At 48.4% G+C, this 19,607-nt stretch overlaps 1 protein-coding gene across 1 annotated transcript in view; it reads right to left on the minus strand.

Moving 5' to 3' along the window:
- LIAT1 (ligand of ATE1) overlaps window positions 1-19,255 on the minus strand; it is a 38,447-nt gene extending 19,192 nt beyond the window's left edge. Inside the window, exon 1 of the mRNA XM_069226382.1 lies at window positions 18,310-19,255. Within this exon, the coding sequence (XP_069082483.1) occupies window positions 18,310-18,532 (223 nt within the window). The 5' untranslated portion in view covers window positions 18,533-19,255. The remainder of the gene's footprint in view (window positions 1-18,309) is intronic.
- Window positions 19,256-19,607: the final 352 nt, after the last annotated feature.

Consider the following 19,607-nt stretch of genomic DNA (forward strand, 5'->3'; position numbering starts at 1 on the left):
CTAGCTTCTATGAGCAAAGTGATTAAGCCAACTTTTAAACAGCTGTTCAACACCTCTCTGCAGACTGTACAGCTTCCAAAGAAATATAAGGAATCAAAAGTAATCCCCCTTTTAAAGAAGCCTGCAGCAAACTGGATCCAATTTACTAATGTGCGTCCTATCTCACTTCCGCCAATGGCGTCCAAAACCTTGGAAAAGCTTATTAAACCTTAACTCTCAGATTGTTACACATACCTCAATCACATTTCAGGTTGAGTCATACACGGAATCAACCCCCTCCCAAATAGTGGATTCTTTCAAGTGGTCCTTAGATCAAGGAAAGAAGGAGGACTTGATATTATTAGATCTGCTGCATTCAACACCATCTTCTACCCCATTCTTTTACAAATGCTTGTAAATAATGGGGTGGGAGGTCAGGCGCTCAAGTTCATTTGTTCCCTTTTGGATAATTAAGGGCAAGCTGGTAGGATGCCTTCTTTTTTTTTAAAGGAATTCAAGTCCCTCGATCTTGGGATGCCACAGGGCTCATCTTTGAACCCAACTTTGTTCAAAATCCATGGTGCCTGTTGAAACTCTCAGCCGCCCCCCCACCACCCACCCTCCACCCCCACCAGTAGAAGAATGCAGGGTAAAGATGCTGATGATACCCTGACGTTCCTCTTTCAAAAAAAGATTCCTCAGACTTCTTGGAAGCCTTTAAACGCTAAGATCAGTACTTGATTGGATACAGGCAAGCAACTTACAAGGTAACCCTGGCGAGACTGAGATACTGCTTTTTGAGGCTTCTCTGTATTAAAAGGTGGGAAAAGTACTGGCCAGTGTCTTTGCCTCATCCCCTGGGCCCCAGCACAAGTGGTTAGGAATCTGGGAGTCAAATTTGATTTACCATTATAAAGGGGAACCCGTCGGAGAGTTTAGTGACCAGAGATGCATTACCACTCAACACAGTACCACAAAACAAAGAAAATGCATTAAGTCTATAGGACAAATCATATTGGATACGTCACAAAACTCAAATGTCTCTTGATTAGAGGAAAAACTATATTTAAAGAACAAAAACACTCATCAACACTAAAGTGGCATGCTTCATCATAGGGTTCCTCCTCACACCACATCCCGAAGGTTAGTGGTGTGTCCTAAAACCCCTACTCGGAGAGGAGTTCTCCTGTTTTTTTTGTCAGAGGTAAGGCCCTATGTGAGAGTATAATGTAGGTGGTGCAAACATTAAATACACCTCTTGGTGGAATGAAACAACACTTTATTGAACATCCCCAATAGTTTGGTAAAATATAAGCGGGTATAGCTTCAAATCAGCAGTGATAAATGTTTCTGGCAGTCTAAGCCTATACAATCATATGTGTGGGGCATTCTTGAGGACCAAAGTCTAGTATATTCTCTCTCCTCAACAGACGGCAGTGGTCATTAAACATAGTAATAAAAAGTTTTTAAAAAAACAACAAGTGTACCACACTGAATGTGGATCTGATTACCATTGTCGTCACCCCCAAATGTCAAATGATATGCCTCCACCTGCATTTCCTCAAAGTACAGGGCCGTAATGATCCTCTGTCAGCCCGCCAAGGGTCTGCTGGAAGAAATACTATTGTAAGCTGTCATTTCAGGCTCAAAGTCTCGGCAGTGGTGGGATCGTGTTTTGCGATACCAAGGCCCCTAAAGAAATTTCTCTTTCTTCTTTGCTTCACACGAGGAAAACAAACAATGATGCATGCAAGGATTACGTCAAGACTGGACTGTGCAAATGTGCTTTATGTAGGCCTAACCATGGGGCCAGATGTAGCAACCCTTTTGCGAGTCGCAAATGGCGAAAATCGCCGTTTGCGACTCGCAAACGTGGGTTTGCAATTCAAAATGCATATTGCGAGTCGTTACCGACTCGCAATATGCATTTGCGACTCGCAAATAGGAAGGGGTGTTCCCTTCCTATTTGCGAGTCGGAGTGGTATGCAACTCCATTTGCGACCGCGTACGTGGTCTCAAATGGAGTCGCAGTTACCATCCACTTGAAGTGGATGGTAACCCACTTGCAAACGGGAAGGGGTCCCCATGGGACCCCTTCCCCTTTGTGACTGGACCCCATATTATTTTTTCAGGGCAGGGAGTGGTCCAAGGGATAACTAAAGGTTTCGGTTTTTTTTGTAGTGCAGCTCGTTTTTTCTTAGGGAAAACGGGCTACACTTCAAAAAAAAAAAAAACTGCTTTATTGAACAGCAGGTCGCTAACATGGAGGCCTGCTGACGTCAGCAGGCCTCCATGTTAGCGAGTGCCTATACTCGCAATGGGGCCGCAATTTGCGACCCACCTCATGAATATTCATGAGGTGGGTCATTGCGACCCCATTGCGAGTTGCAGTCGGTGTCTGCGACACCGTACTGCATAGCAATTTGCGACTTGCAAATTGCGAGTCGCAGGGACTCGCAATTTGCAAGTCGCAAATTGCATTTTTGCTACATCTGGCCCCATATCCTTAATAATTAAACATCTTCAGATGGTACAAAATGCAGCCACTAGACTGCTGCTAAGAATTCCTTGCTGTGATCATTTTTCCCACCATCTTATGGCCTTTCACTGGCTGTCAAACAAAATAATTGTTTTTAAGACTTTGGTGTTTGAACACCAAGCCTTTTATTGGTCTGGTCCACAATACCTTACAGAGAGCTTCACTCACTGTCATCCTCAGAGGGCTTTATGTTCACCCGATAGTTTATTAGTGGTAACTCCTAAATTCAAATTAACCAGGGAGTGCTTCCTAATCTCTTTCAGCTGCACAGGCTTGGAATCACACCCTCGAGGAGACAGTGATTGCTCTACTGAAAAGTGATGAGGGCGAATTTGAAGCCTGCAGCCATGAGAAATATTTGTACAAGATCAAACATTGGGTTTCTTGTGGACAATGTTGGTCCAGGACATAGAGTTAGCTGTGGATGAGGATGAGGTCAGTTTTAAGCATCCCATATCAGCCACTATGGTTTTCATTGACAAAGAGGGTATCTGGAAATTCTTCCAGGATATTACGCTTGAGTCTTTTAGTAAATGTTTTGGAGAGATTCAGAGGATAAATAATCTTTATTATGCGGACTCCTGCTTTCTCCATCTTAATAAGACATTGTAGAAATTTCAGGGTGGACAAGGGGAAGTGTCACTGTGTTATGGAAGGGTGAGGAGTACCAGGAGAATACAAGTTAGCAACAGCCCAGGGTTTTGTTCCAGTATTCAGTAGGTGAGTTGAAGCAATTGCAGTTGACGCACATTTGGCATTGGTCAGCCCTAAAAGCATTTGACCAATCACTATTCCTGAGCAAGTATGACAAAAATGGTGAGCATGAGTCCTTCTAACAAGTATCAACATGATGTAGAGTTCTGTAGTATACAAAGCTGGAAGTGTGGAGTCATAAAAGATGTAATCTCGGAATTTGTCTTATCCTCCTGGTTAGCCATCTGAAACTCTGTTCTCCTTCCAGCTCTCCTTCAGGTGCCCTCTTACTTTGCTCCACTTTAGATCAACTACAAAGTGTTTGTCTACGTGTTATAGAACATTAGAAGCAAATGCCACGAACAAAACAGCGTCCGAGGCCTACAACTGCTATGCTAGAGTTCAGTTTTTCCTCAGTGTAGGGTTTATTTTCAGAGGAATTCTTTTATAGAGCTACTAATCCCAGTGTAGGACGTCAAAGCACTTTACATCACACTGAGGCACAATAAATCATACAAGTATGTAAACCAACTTACAAAAAGTGTTACATAAAAAAATAAGTGTTATAAGTGTAGGAATCACATTTCATCCAAACTTGTATACCTTGTATGTTAAGAGTGAATGGTCAGGAGGAATATAAAACACATTATATTTTATATCATATATACGTAAATGTTATAAAACCTAACAAAAGTTGACTGTCAGATTCTACTTTTCAAGCTCTCTACCCACTTTCCTCTGCCACAACTTGATCCCCAGTTTATGGGTGCCCAGTGTACGTTTTTTCAACTCCTGCACGGACCTAGACTCCCTGGCGTAAAAATGTAAGTGTGGGTGTAGCCCGGCAGCCAAGAGACCAAACACATCATCAGGAACACCTGTTGCTCAAGCTATGATCTAGTGGACGGAGACCAAAGTAAGAAGCAACCAAACCCAACACCCACCCAAGTGGAAATAGCAAGCATCATGGAGACATTTGTTTCACAGTTGGCTATACAAGTTGAAGAACAGAGGCGACAACCCCCTTTCCCCACACATAGTCACAAAGCTGCCCCCTTGCAACTACAGAGGTGATTTGAGGCAGAGATACTAGATGTGCCTGGGCAACACTGTCTTTAGGTAATCAAGGAGCGGCTGAGAAGGAGATCTCATGTTCTAGACACATGGGTGAGATGTATGTGTTCCACAGACGTTCAACTGGAAGATGACTACAGGCCTCCTGAAATTAAAAGTGTTAAGGAAGCAATACGGGGAATACAGCCTAAAAGATACATGACAGAGATAGCAGAAAAGATATGTTTAGCTGCTAGCAGTTGAAGCGATTATGCTGATTTGTCTTGGAATTAGCTGAGGAGGAGACAACAGCTGTGACAGTTGGAGGAATAATGCCAAGCTTTAAAGAAGACCACACACAAACAACCTTCTGGCTCCAGCATAAGATTTAGCGACAACTCTGAAACAGCCACAAAATGTGCCCTTTGAATACTTTGGGGATACCACCGAAAGACCAAGAGGATCTAACAATGATTGAGGCTGAAGGCAACTATGAGATACCATTAAGCAAATCTGCTATAACATACTGGCATCTGGAAGGGCCAATCAAATAGTTGATGTGCAACAGAGAAGTAGGGTATCTGATGCAAGGTGACCTGTTCAGTGGGCAGTCTAGGAGAGTGATCGCCATACACAGGAAGCTCAGAAATGCTGCTGGCTTCAGTGACAAGATGGAGGATGTAAAACTGCAGCTCCTGGACACACATGGTGTTCATAGGAGACCAAGAGACACCTGCGGGGTCCCCCAAGGATCATCACCCAGCCCCACATTTAACACCTATGACCCCGCTAGCCAACATCCTCAGATTCCACTGTTTGACCCTAATCTCCTATACAGATGACACCCAAGTCATCCTCTCGCTCACTGAAGACCCCACCACCACCAAAACCATCTTCCACAGATGCATGGCAAGTGGAACAGACTGGATGAAAGAAAACTGCCTTCAGTTACACACAGACGAGACTGAAGTTCTCATCTTTGGCAAGAGCAGCAACACATGGAACGACTCCTGGTGGCCTTCAGAACTAGGACCTGCACCCACTCCCGCTTAACATGCCAGAATCCTCTGAATCAACATTGACAACAGGCTCACCAAGGACTCACAGATTAACACCGTCTCCTTCGCCTGCTTCTTCACTCTGCACATGCTACGTAAGATCTTCAAGTGGCTACCTTCGGCACACAAGACGCACACCATGAAACAGGCCCTCAACACCAGTCGACTGGACAACAGCAATGACTTCCATGTAGGAATCACCTTACAAAGACTTCAGACCATACAGAACACCGCAGTCAGACTCATTCTCGATCTGCCCCAACGATCCCACATCACACCACTTCTCAGGCAACTCCACCAACTCCCTGTGCAGAAGAGGTACATATTCAACTTGCCAACCCCAAGCACAAAAAGCTGTACACAACCAAGAACCTGCCTACATTAACCACCACCTGAATTTTCAACTCTCATCCGGGATTCTGTAGAGCCCTCAAGACCTAGCTATTTGAATGAGCCGCTGAGACCTGCAAGTGCCTGGATACCATTGAGGTTGATTAGTTACGCTTTACAAATCTTGTTGGATTGACTGATTGAGAGTGAGCTGGCCAAGAGGTGCCCTCACACTGGGAGCCCAATTAAGCGATCAGTGGCAGAGTGGGATAGCTGATGATGCAAATCCTCTTTGCTCTTACTTCCAATATAGCCTCTACCAAAAGCCATGAACTGACAGACAGAAGCAGGGGTGCTGGAACTAAGGGTGTGGGAGGTGCCGCAGCATGCCCAGAGCACCCTCAGAATAACCTTGCAGGAGTTGCAGAGCAAAGTGACTTTACTTGTGTGATGAAAATACCCAGACAACAAATTTCCCAAAAATATTGAAATTTAGTACTAAAGCTGTATGCTTGATGCAAATTTAACCACCATTTCAAGAGGAGATTTTAATGGAAAATGTGCCTCCGTACAAGGTTGTGCCCTGCCAGTCTATGCTTTACTCATATATATGGCACAGTGTGCCTCGACAAGCACCTCTGGACACACAATACAATCTTACCATTCTCCTGCTGAATGGGTAAGGATAATTTGCTACACTTGCCCTTTATGTAGCAATTTGACTTTTCACAAACCCTGTGACTTCAGTGAGGTAACACTGATGGCAACACCTGCACTCTGAAAAGAGTTCCAGCACCGCTGCTTAGAAGCACTGCGGTGGCCCTTGAAAGGAAACTATAGAAGTGTGGTGCGGGCCTGGCTGGGATCATTCCTCACTTATACCTTAACCCGCCCTCTTATTCACTCTGGTTCCTCCTCCGTCTCCTTCCCTTTACTCCTTCTCCACTTTCTTGTTGAAGCCAATCTCGCGGTCTGGGTCTCTAATAATTCTCAGAACTGCGTGAACAGAAGCCTCCCGTTTTGAAAAGGGGAGGGAGCGCCGGGCTGAGACCCAGAGGAACACGAATCAGGGTTGTTTATTGAACTGTTGCTTATAAATGTATCGACACCTTTTTTCAGAGCTGTGAATTTTTAGGTGGGTAGTGAACAGCCCCTTGTTTACTAGGGGCTATAAATTGCCAATGTGTTGTTATTGCTATAAATACCAATATTTGTTTTAAATATAAGAAAGGAAAAGTGCCAAGCTGCTGGGAAGCACTCTACCCGTCCGAGCAAGGAGAGAGTATATTTCACAAAGTGTGTCATTTTAGATCATCTGTTCGACGTCACGCCCTGCTCACTGCTAAGCATCTTTACAGGGAACGAGAACCTCCAAAAGGTGAGCCATGAGAGGCGCCATGCCCTGAGTGACACTGCAAGCCAAGTCTACAGAGAAGACACCGCAGGGGTCACCCGCACACCGTGGCCTCCCACTGCTTGTCAATCGCAGTGTGTACACAGCCTTGATGGAGTCGTGCACATTGTGCAATCTCACCCTAGTCGAGACTCAGTGACGTCATATAATTTGCTGTCTCCTCATTCCTCGCGCTGACGCACTCGTAAAATAGGTTGTATTAACAGGAAAATCAAAGTGCATTTGCTAGAGACCTTATATCCTAATCTGAAAGGCAGTATCGACAGACCAGCCACACCGAATGCTTCACATTTTAGCGCCGTTTTCCTTTGGGTAATATGCTGATCCTTAGAAATAAAACTTTGCATATCCCCCTAGATTCCAATACCTCCCCCTCCACCCAACGTGCAGCACTGTTCCCTTGAAATCAATGGAAAGATTTAAAACATCTACACTTGAAAAGTAATAAAAGAACAAACTACAAGGGAGGTAACAAATGTATAGAAATGAACATAGAACGTTTAAGCAGCATTATTTCCATCTAGTGATGTGTTTTACTGGAGTCAGGGTAAGTGTAAGATGGCAGGCCGATATTCAGTGAGTTAATGCACTGGGCGAAGAGCTCTATGCGCCGAGACGTTACAGTTCGGTTCCTGATGCATGGACTCAGCCATTCCGAGGTCGCTAATACCGGGTCCGCTCCACTGCAGCGAACACATTTCATTCTTAGACGGACATCATAGTAGGCAATATTTGGCAGCTTTGTGTAGTGACAAAGTTATGTTTTACAGAGCCAGAAATTAAGGTACATCAGAATGAGAAAAAATACTATGTTTCGGCGCACTAAACCTACGGGGATGTTGCTCTCGAGTCTATACAAAAACGAAAAAACATACAATAAATTGATCTATTGCCTAAGTATTCAAACTTACGTACTTCTCAGGAATAAGTGTCGTGTCTTTTAAAAAGATCAAGAGAGCCACCAGGCGGCCTATAGTGGAAATACTGAAAAAGAACTGAACGTTATAAACCGCCCAGTCGTTTTCTTTCAGAGATGCATTAGTCTCGAGTTCCAGATCATGAAATTGAGAGCTTTTGTCTTTCGTTTTTTTTTTTTTTTTTTTTTTTTTAAGTCAAAATGTGATGGATTCCACTAGAACTGTTGTTTTCGAAGACTGAGTGCCACTGTGAGATCATAGTATGGGTGGGCAAATGTAATGTACACTGTGCCAGTTTCAGTGTTTTGTTTTCCAGTTATGCAAGCGATGTGTGCAATTCTCCTCTATATGACTAATGCCCTTTCTGCTTTTTTTCCCTCATAAAATTTAATAAACTATGCTGTGAAAAAAAAACGTGGTGGATTCCTAAGGGACGTGGAAACGGTAACTCTTTTCAGCCACAATATCCATCCTGACCGGGTGACCGCTCAGCCCTCCACAGGGCTTGGTCGCCCCACTCACTGCTGCCGCTCCTGCCTGCCTTTGCCGCCTCCTGCCTGCAGATTCCTTCGCTCGCTCGCTGCTCCTGGGATTCCCGCCGCTGCCTCCCTGCGGCCCCGCCCCCCTGTGATTCCATTCGCCGGACCGCTCCCGCCACCCAGCTGCTCCTCCCTCCCGGCTCCTTACTTAAGGGGACCGTAGGGGACCACAGAGTGTGACCGCTCAGCCCTCCACAGGGCTTGGTCGCCCCACTCACTGCTGCCGCTCCTGCCTGCCTTTGCCGCCTCCTGCCTGCAGATTCCTTCGCTCGCTCGCTGCTCCTGGGATTCCCGCCGCTGCCTCCCTGCGGCCCCGCCCCCCTGTGATTCCATTCGCCGGACCGCTCCCGCCACCCAGCTGCTCCTCCCTCCCGGCTCCTTACTTATGACGCCCCCAGAGCGACCGCGCAGCGGACGCGCGCAGCGGGAGCACCGACTGAGCGCCGAAGGTGCGCCAAAGGTAAGCCCGTCCGCGCCTGGACCGCGCCCAGCGCCAGACCCCCTGGTCCTCGCCCTCGCCAGCACACCCTGCACAGCTACGATGCCAGAACCCTCCACGCACTCAACGCCGGCCGAAACACCGCCTGCTACCGAGCCACCCCGAGACGCACCCACGGACCCTTCACCTGCCTGACCTGCCGCTTCACCAGCCTACGACCCAACACTGCACCTACTAAACCGAGCCCCAGCAACAAACACCTGATGTGCATCCTGCTCAACACCCGCTCCGTTCACAGGCATGCCGTCGAACTCTGGAACCTCCTCGATTCGACAGCACCAGACATCGCCTTCCTGACAGAAACCTGGATGAACGCCTCCTCAGCACCCGACGTCGCCATCGCCGTCCCAGAAGGCTACAAAATCACCAGGAGGGACCGCGTCAACCAGACAGGAGGAGGCATCGCCATCATCCACAAGAACACCATCCGCATCACGACCAACTCTGATGACACCTTCACCTCCGCCGAACACCTCCACTTCCAGATACACACCAACCCCAAGACCACGCTCAGAGGCACCCTCATCTACAGACCACCGGGACCACGCACACAGTTCAGCGAAGACATCACAGACTTCGTCAGCCCCCACGCCATCAATTCCACCGACTACATCCTCCTGGGGGACCTCAACTTCCACCTGGAGGACGACAAGGACCGCAACACCACTGCTCTACTGGACAACCTGGCCAACCTCGGACTCAAGCAACTGGTAACCACCCCTACACACCACGCCGGCCACACGCTTGACCCAGTCTTCTCATCCAGCAAATATGTCACCTTCAGCCACTCCACCAATCTCCAGTGGACTGACCACAGCTGCGTCCACTTCAGCTTCAGTAAAACGACGACCCACCACCACCCTCAACAAACCCCCCGCAGGAGCTGGAACAAGATCACCGGCGACCAGCTCACCACCTTCCTCAGCCAGAACCCCCCCACCAGCTCAACGGACCCCAACGAAGCCGCCAACAACCTCACACAGTGGATCACCAACTGCGCAGACGCCCTCGCACCACTGAAGAAGAACCCCCCCAGCAGACGCAGCAGCAAGAAAGCCTCCTGGTTCACCGACGAGCTCATCACCTCCAAGAAGAACTGCCGCTCCCTGGAGAACACCTGGCGCACCAACCAGACCACAGACAACATGACGGCCCTCAAACACGCCACCCGCAAACACCACCAACTGATCCGCGCCACAAAGAAGACAGCCTTCAAGGAACGACTGGACAACAACACCCACAACAGCAAGGAACTCTTCAGCATCGTCAAAGAGCTCTCCAACCCCGACGCCGGAAACAATGACATCACTCCCTCGCAAGACCTCTGCGACTCCCTCGCAGCCTTCTTCCACGACAAGATCGCCAACATTCACAACAGCTTCGGCCCACCAACCACAAACCCCACCACCGAACCGATGCCCCCCACCGCCACCCTCCGCACCTGGACCCCAGTCAGCACCGAAGACACAACACGCACAATGAACACCATCCACTCCGGATCCCCTACGGACCCCTGCCCACACCACATCTTCAACACGGCTGACCACATCATCGCACCCCACCTCCGTGACATCGTCAACGCCTCCTTCAACACCGCCACCTTCCCGGAGTGCTGGAAACACGCCGAGATCAGTGCCCTGCTGAAGAAACCAACTGCAGACCCCTCCGACCTCAAGAACTACCGCCCCATCTCGCTCCTCCCGTTTCCTGCCAAAGTCATCGAGAAGACCGTCAACAGACAGCTAGCTGCCTTCCTCGAGACCAACGGATCCCTCGACCACTCGCAATCCGGCTTCCGAGCCAACCACAGCACGGAGACCGCCCTCATCGCAGCCACAGACGACATCAGATCCCTAATGGACAATGGGGAAACTGCGGCCCTCATCCTCCTGGACCTCTCCGCAGCGTTCGACACTGTCTGCCACCGCACCCTGGTACAGCGCATGAACAACACCGGCATCCAGGGGAAGGCCCTGGAGTGGATCGCCTCATTCCTCGCCGGAAGAACCCAGAGAGTCCGCCTCCCCCCGTTCCGGTCAGCGGCCACCGAAGTCATCTGCGGAGTTCCACAAGGGTCATCGCTCAGCCCCACCCTCTTCAACGTCTATATGAGCCCCCTCGCAACCATCGCACGTCAACACAACCTCAAGATCATCACCTACGCCGACGACACCCAGCTGATCCTCTCCCTCACCAGCGACCCGGACGCCGCCAGAGCCAGCCTACACGAAGGGATGAAAGACGTCGCCGAATGGATGAAGAACAGCCGCCTGAAACTGAACTCAGACAAGACGGAGGTCCTCATCCTGGGATCATCACCATCCGCCTGGGACGACTCCTGGTGGCCCCCCGCCCTGGGAGCCACCCCCAAGCCAACGGACCACGCTCGCAACCTAGGCTTCATCCTGGACTCCTCCCTCTCGATGACCAGACAAGTCAACGCCGTCTCATCTTCATGCTTCAACACCCTGCGCATGCTTCGAAAGATCTTCCGGTGGATCCCCACCGAGACCAGGAAGACGGTCACCCAGGCCCTCGTCACCAGTCGGCTGGACTACGGGAACGCCCTCTACGCCGGCACCGCCGCCAAACTCCAGAAGAAACTCCAACGGATCCAGAACGCCTCAGCACGACTCATCCTGGACATCCCCCGACACAGCCACATCTCCGAACACCTGAGAGACCTGCACTGGCTCCCCGTCAACAAAAGAATCACGTTCCGACTCCTCACCCACGCACACAAGGCCCTCCACGACCTGGGCCCCAAGTTCCTCAACAGCCGCCTGACCTTCCACAAGCCCACCCGCCAGCTCCGCTCCGCCAGCCTCGCTCTCGCCACCGTCCCCCGCATCCGCAGAGCCACCGCCGGAGGAAGATCCTTCTCCTACCTGGCAGCCAAGACATGGAACTCCCTCCCCATCCACCTCCGGACAACGCAAGACCATCTCGCCTTCAGGAAGCAACTCAAGACCTGGCTGTTCGAGCAGTAGCGTTTCCCCCCCCCCCAGCGCCTTGAGACCCTCCGGGTGAGCAGTGCGCTATACAAATGCCTTTGATTGATTGATTGATTGATTGATCCTCCTAACGTCTGTAATGTTGAGAGATGAGGACTGATTCAATAAAATAACTGCACACAGGCGATGTCTCACTATGCCTCTTTGGATGGACAGTCCTGATAACATAGAATATGGTGTTATTAAGCTGACTGTCTCTCGTCCTGTGTCTTGAGACAAGCCATCTCTCCAATTTTATGAGGTGTGTGAAGGGATGTGTGTCTCCATTCCAGAATCCACAACTCTGCCCATTCTCCATGCAAGGGGGGCACATCTAACAGCGAGTTTGAACACCCTTAACCATACCAACCTTTGGATGGTGCCATTCGACTATCTGAGGACAGAATATCACATGCCATAGTTACAATGGCTATTTTATTGTTAATTGCGCCATATATCTAACTAGAGGAGGAGACCCAGGAAGACACCCCATTGGAGGGGAGACTGCTAGATGGGAAAATGAATAGCAAACTTATTTCATTAACAAACGGCACCATAGTGCGGGCCACACGAGACCCCCTGCTAAGACTGCGGGAAAGGTGGGAACAAGACCTGGGTGGGGCAGAGGAGATGCCTACCCATGGCGCTGCGCTCATGGGACACAATCTTACTGAATACCAGCTGGCCAAGGAGAGATGCTGACACTAGGTGAGTGGGCGCTGTGGTTCACAGGCGAAGAGGGTTATTATGGAAACAGGCGTGATGCCCGCTCTACCTCCAGTTAGCAGAGCAAATTGTTCTGCATCGGTTGCTTTTTGCTTCATTTTAACAGCTCATGAGCTCTAGCTCTCACTGTAGGCTCCAAATCAGCCGCGTCCGATTCCGCCCAGCAGGACACTGCACCCACAAAAGCCAGAGTGAGACTGAAGGACACCAGCAGCCTGTCTAGTGCCGCCCTGGTAAGAGTCCTCGGCCTGCGTCCAGTGTTTCACTTGAAAATAAATACGTCAAGGCTCGAAATGTTTCATATGGGGTCGCCACTAGTGTTGATAACCGCAGCCACTATTATGATAGAAAACACAGAACAAATCAAAAGGCATAACCGACTATCATGGATCAACACCAGAGCTCCCATTTGATTTAGCTGAACTTCTCAGTTTAAAACTAAGTCATGCCATGCAAATGCCAGACCAGCCTGCTGACCCCGCATCACTGAATGATTCAGGAGGAGGTTAGCAGGGAGGAGAGCACTGGCCTACCCCGCCCTTGCTCAAATCAATGAGTGAGCGACAAGCAAGTGGCAGGACCACAGAGTGGCCTCCTTGGTCACTTGCACCACTGCTGCTTTGCCTTGGCCGCAGTGGTATTCCTAAAACAAAATATTTGTGAGTGCCACACTTAAAGTTAACAAAGCTGCTACAGCAATAATCATATGTTAAAACATTCAGAAACTGAGGTATTAAAAACAGTTTAAAGCTCAGGCTGCTTGGTGTCTGTCAGCCAATACCATAAGAAAGCTTGAACAATCTTTAATAAAGCCATTTCTTGAGTTTACATCTAGATTTTTTTACTTGCAGCTTTGTGTGGAATTCACTAGCTTGATACTCGCATTGTAGGATAGACAAACTAAGGTCAGCTTCTTAGGTGTTTATTGTACTAGTGCTTAATATTAAAATAAGCTTGGACATAGCACTTGACATTGTTGCTTGAGTTGACAAATATTTGTAATAAAAAATACATCCTCCATCCCCATTTGCATGTTGCTGCGGCAGTGAAAATCAAAATGCTGCTATGAGGATTTTCACTATTCCATTGGTTAAAATCGAATAACTTTCTCTTTACCTATCTTGTCACTCCTCTCTCCTTTATATGCAAGCACTTTTCTGGCTTTAGGGGTCAACCCCTGACCCTACTGTAAGAGAAATGGGAAAGGCAGGTTACAGGGGATGGACAGACACACAGAGAGGTAGAGGGAGAAGGGGTAGAGAAAGGGACGATGCACAAAAGGTATGCACAGTTTAGAAAAAGTAAAGTAAATAGAGAAACGGAAGAAAGGAACGATAAAGAGGGAGAAAGGAAAGATAGAGGGAGAAAGGAAGATGTAGGCAGAGAAACAGAGGTAAATAAAGATAAGTTTGTAGAGTGCAGTAGAGAGAGACAGAGGTAGGTAGAAGGAAATGCAGAGATGGACAGAGGAGTACAGTACTCCAAGAAGTGAGGTAGAAGTAATATAGAAAAATGTGAATTTGAGGTAAATATACCCAGAGGTAGAAACAGATCCATGAGGAAAATCAAAGAAATGCAAGGCAGAGAAACAACACAATAAGAACACGTATAGTAAAGCAGTCGGGAAAAGGGGAAGGTAGAGAGAGGGATGAAGGGCAGAAATAAGAAAAGTGGCAGAGTGAAAAAGGAATTTGAGTGGCATGTATGGCAGAGAAACAGGTGTAAGGTGTATACAGAAGTAGAGAGTTGTGATAAAGAGATGGTAAGGCAGAGAGATCTATAAATAAAGATGTTGAGAAAAATAGTTGAGGTGGACAGGGTGAGTTGAAATGCAAAGGTCAGTGTTAAATATGAGTTTGTGAGGAGTTGCTGATAGAGAAAAATGGGTAGAAGTAGACAAAAAGAGGCAGCAAGAATGGAATAAGGTGTTTAAAGAGATAGTATAAAAGGAACAGAGGTAGAACAAGAGAAGGAGGAGGTGGAGAGGTGAGGTAGTAACCTAATAGGTTGGTAAAGTGAGAGGTTAGGTGGAGAGAGAGAGAGAGAGAGAGCGTGGGGTAGATAGAGATAATGTAGTAAAATCAACTGTGTGGTTGAGAGAGAAATTAGACACATAGGAGAGAGGGGAGGGTGAAGCAGAGAAAGGGCTGAGAAAGAGGTGAAGAAGAAAGATAGCAGAGACATGGAGAGAGGAGATAACAGTAGAAAGGTTGTCTGAGAAGTGGAGTAGGAGAAGAGATACAGAGAGGTCAGATGGAAAGGAGTATATGGTACAGAGAGTTGAGATCAAGAGTGATACAGATGTAGGGACAGAGTGATAGCGAGAGGGCAAGATCATGTCAGAGGTACAGCATCATGAAATGTAATGAGGTATACTGGTTACAGTGAGAAAAAGGTAAGGTAGAGACCACTGAGATAGAGCAGGAAGATTAAGGTACATAGAGAATCAGAGAGGGGGAAGTTAAGAGAGTGGAGTTAGCTAAAGAGAGATATGTCATAGAAAGGTCATGTTGAATGTAATTGTCAGCAACTGCTTGCGAGTGCCAGAGGTAGGGCTGTTCAGGCCAGGCATTCACGCCAAGAGGCAGAGTTATACTTTTTTTTAGCACAGACATTGCTAAGCTGCATTTAGTAGGGAGAAAGCAGAACAGAGACATATTTAATAAGAAAATACACTGCTGCTATTCACTAACCTTACGATGGTGCGCAAACAGGCTGACTAGAGCCACACAAAATCTGTGCACCATGGTGCAGGGGTGTGCAATCTAGAATAGGATTCGAACTGAAAGCATATCTTTCCAGTGCAAAATTATATGTCTTGAGGAATTCTTAAACAATGTACACGTGTGTGCTGTATAGTGCAGACACATGCAATGTAAACATTCCTCTATAGTAGCGCCCGCTTCAAGGAGGTGTTATTGGTTTTTTGCAAAACCCAGTCTGGCTATCTTAGTAGATCCAATTTTAGCACAAGCACCTATAGTTTTTGACCCAAATTTCCCCAAGGGACACTCAAGTAATGTCCCTTTGATGTACAGCATCACAATGCGCTATTTGCTCTGAGAAAAGCCAATGTTTTGTGCTAGAAAGTTAATACCTTTGCACATGTTTGCACCGCTTTACATAACTTTTGACTTTGCTCTAACACAAACCCTTAGTAAATGTGGCACTAAGGGCCAGATGTAGAAAAGAAACATTTTGCGACTTGCAAATAGCGAGTCATAGCGACTCGCTATTTGCAACTCGCAAAATGTTATGCAGTACGGTGTCTCAGACACCGACTGCGACTCGCTATGGGGTCGCAATGACCCACCTCATGAATATTCATGAGGTGGGTCGCAAATTGCGGCCCCATAGCGAGTCAAGGCACCCGCAAACATGGAGGCCTGCTGTAGTCAGCAGACTTCCGTGTTCGTGACTGCTTTAAATAAAGCATTTTTTTTCTTTTAAGTGTAGCCCGTTTTCCTTAAAGGAAAACGAGCTGCACTTAAAAAAAAAAAACGAAACCTTTAGTTTCGGTATTTTTTCAGGGCAGGGAGTGGTCCCTTGGACCACTCCCTGCCCTGAAAAAATATTTTTGGGTCCATTCACAAAGTGGAAGGGGTCCCATGGGGACCCCTTCCAATTTGCGAGTGGGTTACCATCCACTTCAAGTGGATGGTAACTGCGACTCCATTTGCGACCGCGTACGCGGTCGCAAATGGAATTGCATCCCACTGCGAGTCGCAAATAGGAAGGGAACACCCCTTCCTATTTGCGAGTCGGAAATGCATTTTGCGAGTCGGTCCCGACTCGCAAAATGCATTTCTGCATAGGAAACTCACATTTGCGACTCGCAAACGGCAATTTTTGCCGTTTGCGAGTCGCATATCGTTTCCTACATCTGGCCCTAAGTTTATGTTACTCATGCCGAGATGTCTAATTAGAAAAATACGTTTTTTTATGATCAACGTTATCATCGCAAGAATTTAGACTATCCTAATCACTCTACCAGGGGTCTTTAGCAATTACACACTTTGCCCTTTCTTTAAAAGGCATTGGGGCGATGGGTCATCTACCACACCTAGGGCCAGATGTAGCAAAGTGTTTGCGCCTTGCAAATGGCGAAAATCACCATTTGCGAGGCGCAAAAGCCACTTTGCCATTCAGAAATGCATTTTGCGAGTCGGCTCCGACTCGCAAAATGCATTTCCGACTCGCAAATAGGAAGGGGTGTTCCCTTCCTATTTGCGACTCGCAGTGGGATGCAATTCCATTTGCGACCGCGTACGCGGTCGCAAATGGAGTCGCAGTTACCATCCACTTCAAGTGGATGGTAACCCACTCGCAAATTGTAAGGGGTCCCCATGGGACCCCTTCCAGTTTGTGACTGGACCCCAAATTTTTTTTTCAGGGCAGGGAGTGGTCCAAGGGACCACTCCCTGCCCTGAAAAAAAAACCGAAACTAAAGGTTTCGGTTTTTTTGAAGTGCAGCTTGTTTTCCTGTTAGGAAAACGGGCTACACTTAAAAAAAAAAAAAAACTGCTTTATTGAAAAGCAGGTCGCGAACATGGAGGTCTGCTGACGACAGCAGGCCTCCATGTTAGCGAGTGCCTATACTCGCAATGGGGCCGCAATTTGCGACCCACCTCATGAATATTCATGAGGTGGGTCATTGCGACCCCATTGCGAGTCGCAGTCGGTGTCTGAGACACCGTACTGCATAGCAATTTGCGACTTGCAAATTGCGAGTCGCAGGGACTCGCAATTTGCAAGTCGCAAATTGCCAACTTGCTACATCTGGCCCCTAGTCACTCAGAAGTGTGCATGTTAAAGTCAACTCCGGGTCATTCAATGCAGTGAGCTGTCCTCTCACTCTGGGACCTCCGTCACGCATCAGAACGAACCCCTTACCACCCCATACGATTCATGCCTTGCAGTGCTTTAAATGGAGTAGGTAATGACCGCGACTAAGAACCTGCTCTGGTTTATTTTGAAAGGTAGAGTAAGTACCTGCACTTTCAACTGTGCTGCCATACATTTAATGGGAGGGTACTAGCACTTTTCAGGAACAAATAGGCACTCTGAATAGACGGGACCATCACTGCTGTATTTCCATTTAAAACACAGCTTTCTCGTCCCTGCGTGGTTCGTCCGTCTTTAGCCTCTGATCTTGGCGTGTCTTGCTGAGGACGGTTGCCTAGGAATAGTTTAGAGAGCACTTATGAAAAAAAATCCGTACGAAAAGAACAATTTAATTATTTTATACATGCTTTGTAAAAAGGTTATAGGTTTCTTGTAGGGACAATACACGTGAAAATTCGTGGTAACCGAATACGACCACTAGCTGCCGCCAAAACCTATCATGAATATCAGAATATGTCGTTTATTGTGACGGGACAGGTGTATTGTAATTGCATTTTTACAGCGCCTTCCCCTGCGAGGCGCTGTGTCGCACTCAAGCGTCCACAGAAAAGAGTAGGGAAAGCGTGACGATTCGGGGTGGTGGGAGCAGGAGAGGGGTTTGATGAATTTCCAAGCCTAAAACATACAGATCCGCACTCCGCACATAAACCAGGAGGGCACCCACCTGTCTCGTCCGAAGTGGGGGTGCTGGACGAATGACTGCGCTTCTTGCAGTCCGTGCCTGCCTTTGCCTGCTTGTCCTTCTTCCTAGGCTTCTTCTTCTCCACTGAGGCGCCCTTAGGGTGCTGCCTGCTCCCAGTCTTCACCTTCACTCCCCCCTGGGCATCTTCCATGCATGCCATTCCCCCGGGTATGGCCGGGAGGGTCCCGGGCGCGGGGGTCACCATCTCTCGGGGAAGCTTTTTGTACAAATCCGGTCGGCCTCCCCTGTCTGGCCGGTTACCGACTTTCAAAAAGTTCAGGCGGATCCATCCATTCGGCCACACCGTTCACACTCGCCGCTCGGTGCGCGTCTGGTGATGGCGCAACCATAAAGCCCCAGTGACCTCCAAAATACAATATCCCTCTCGCCAGGAAGTGAGCCCCACGCCGGACCCAGGCCACCATCTGCAGCGGCCCTGCCGGGTACCCGCGCTCACCCCGGTGATAGCCCGAGGAGGTCCGGTGCCGGCAGCAGCGCCGGCAGCGCCCCCTCAGCAAACAGACAGCAGGGCCCAGTGGGGGCCGGGAGGCTGCAATAACGGGGTGAGTTAATTGCCGGAGGAGGGTTCGGGGTAGTCTTAATCCAGAGGGCGCAGTAGGGGCCATGTAGCAGTCCGTGAACAGCCAGATACGCGGTGACGAGCTAAGGTCATTGTCCGGGGGAGGGTGTCAGGGTGAAGGCGGCGAGGAGCGCAGGGGCCCGGCAACAACACGTACTTCTTGTTTCCAAGTCCCGCCAGTGTCTTCCTCCAGCCCCTCGAAGCAGTTCCTACCCCTCGCCCTGCACGAGCGCCTTCACGCAGCCTCCCGCGCGCCCAGCCTCCCTCTCAATCACGCACCGCGCGCTGTAGACGCTTTGGGGTTTCCATGGCGACATCACAGCTACCTCCTGCCGAGTTTGAACTCATCCGCGGTCCGACCGAAAAAAATAGTTCAGAGAAAAGGAACCTTCCGACTGTATGCGGTGCCACTGTCCGATCGCTGTTAACCTATATCTGGCCAGACTGCGCTACTATCAAGGAGGATTCCAGTTCAGAGAAACCGGGGTGCTAATTGGTCTCTGTGTAGGGCAGTGGTATACAAACTTTTCAATGCCGCGCCCCTCCAGTAGAAAAAATAAATCATCGCCCCCCCCTTCAATTTTTCTAAATTTTAATCTAATAAATTGGTAATGTTTAAATAGGTCTAGACGTATTTAAACATTGCAGCTAAATTGTGTTACTGTTTTAAAAATGCAATTAAATACATTATACCAAAAGT

This window comes from Pleurodeles waltl, chromosome 3_1 (assembly GCF_031143425.1).
Source record: "Pleurodeles waltl isolate 20211129_DDA chromosome 3_1, aPleWal1.hap1.20221129, whole genome shotgun sequence".
NCBI classification, from domain to species: Eukaryota; Metazoa; Chordata; class Amphibia; order Caudata; family Salamandridae; genus Pleurodeles; species Pleurodeles waltl.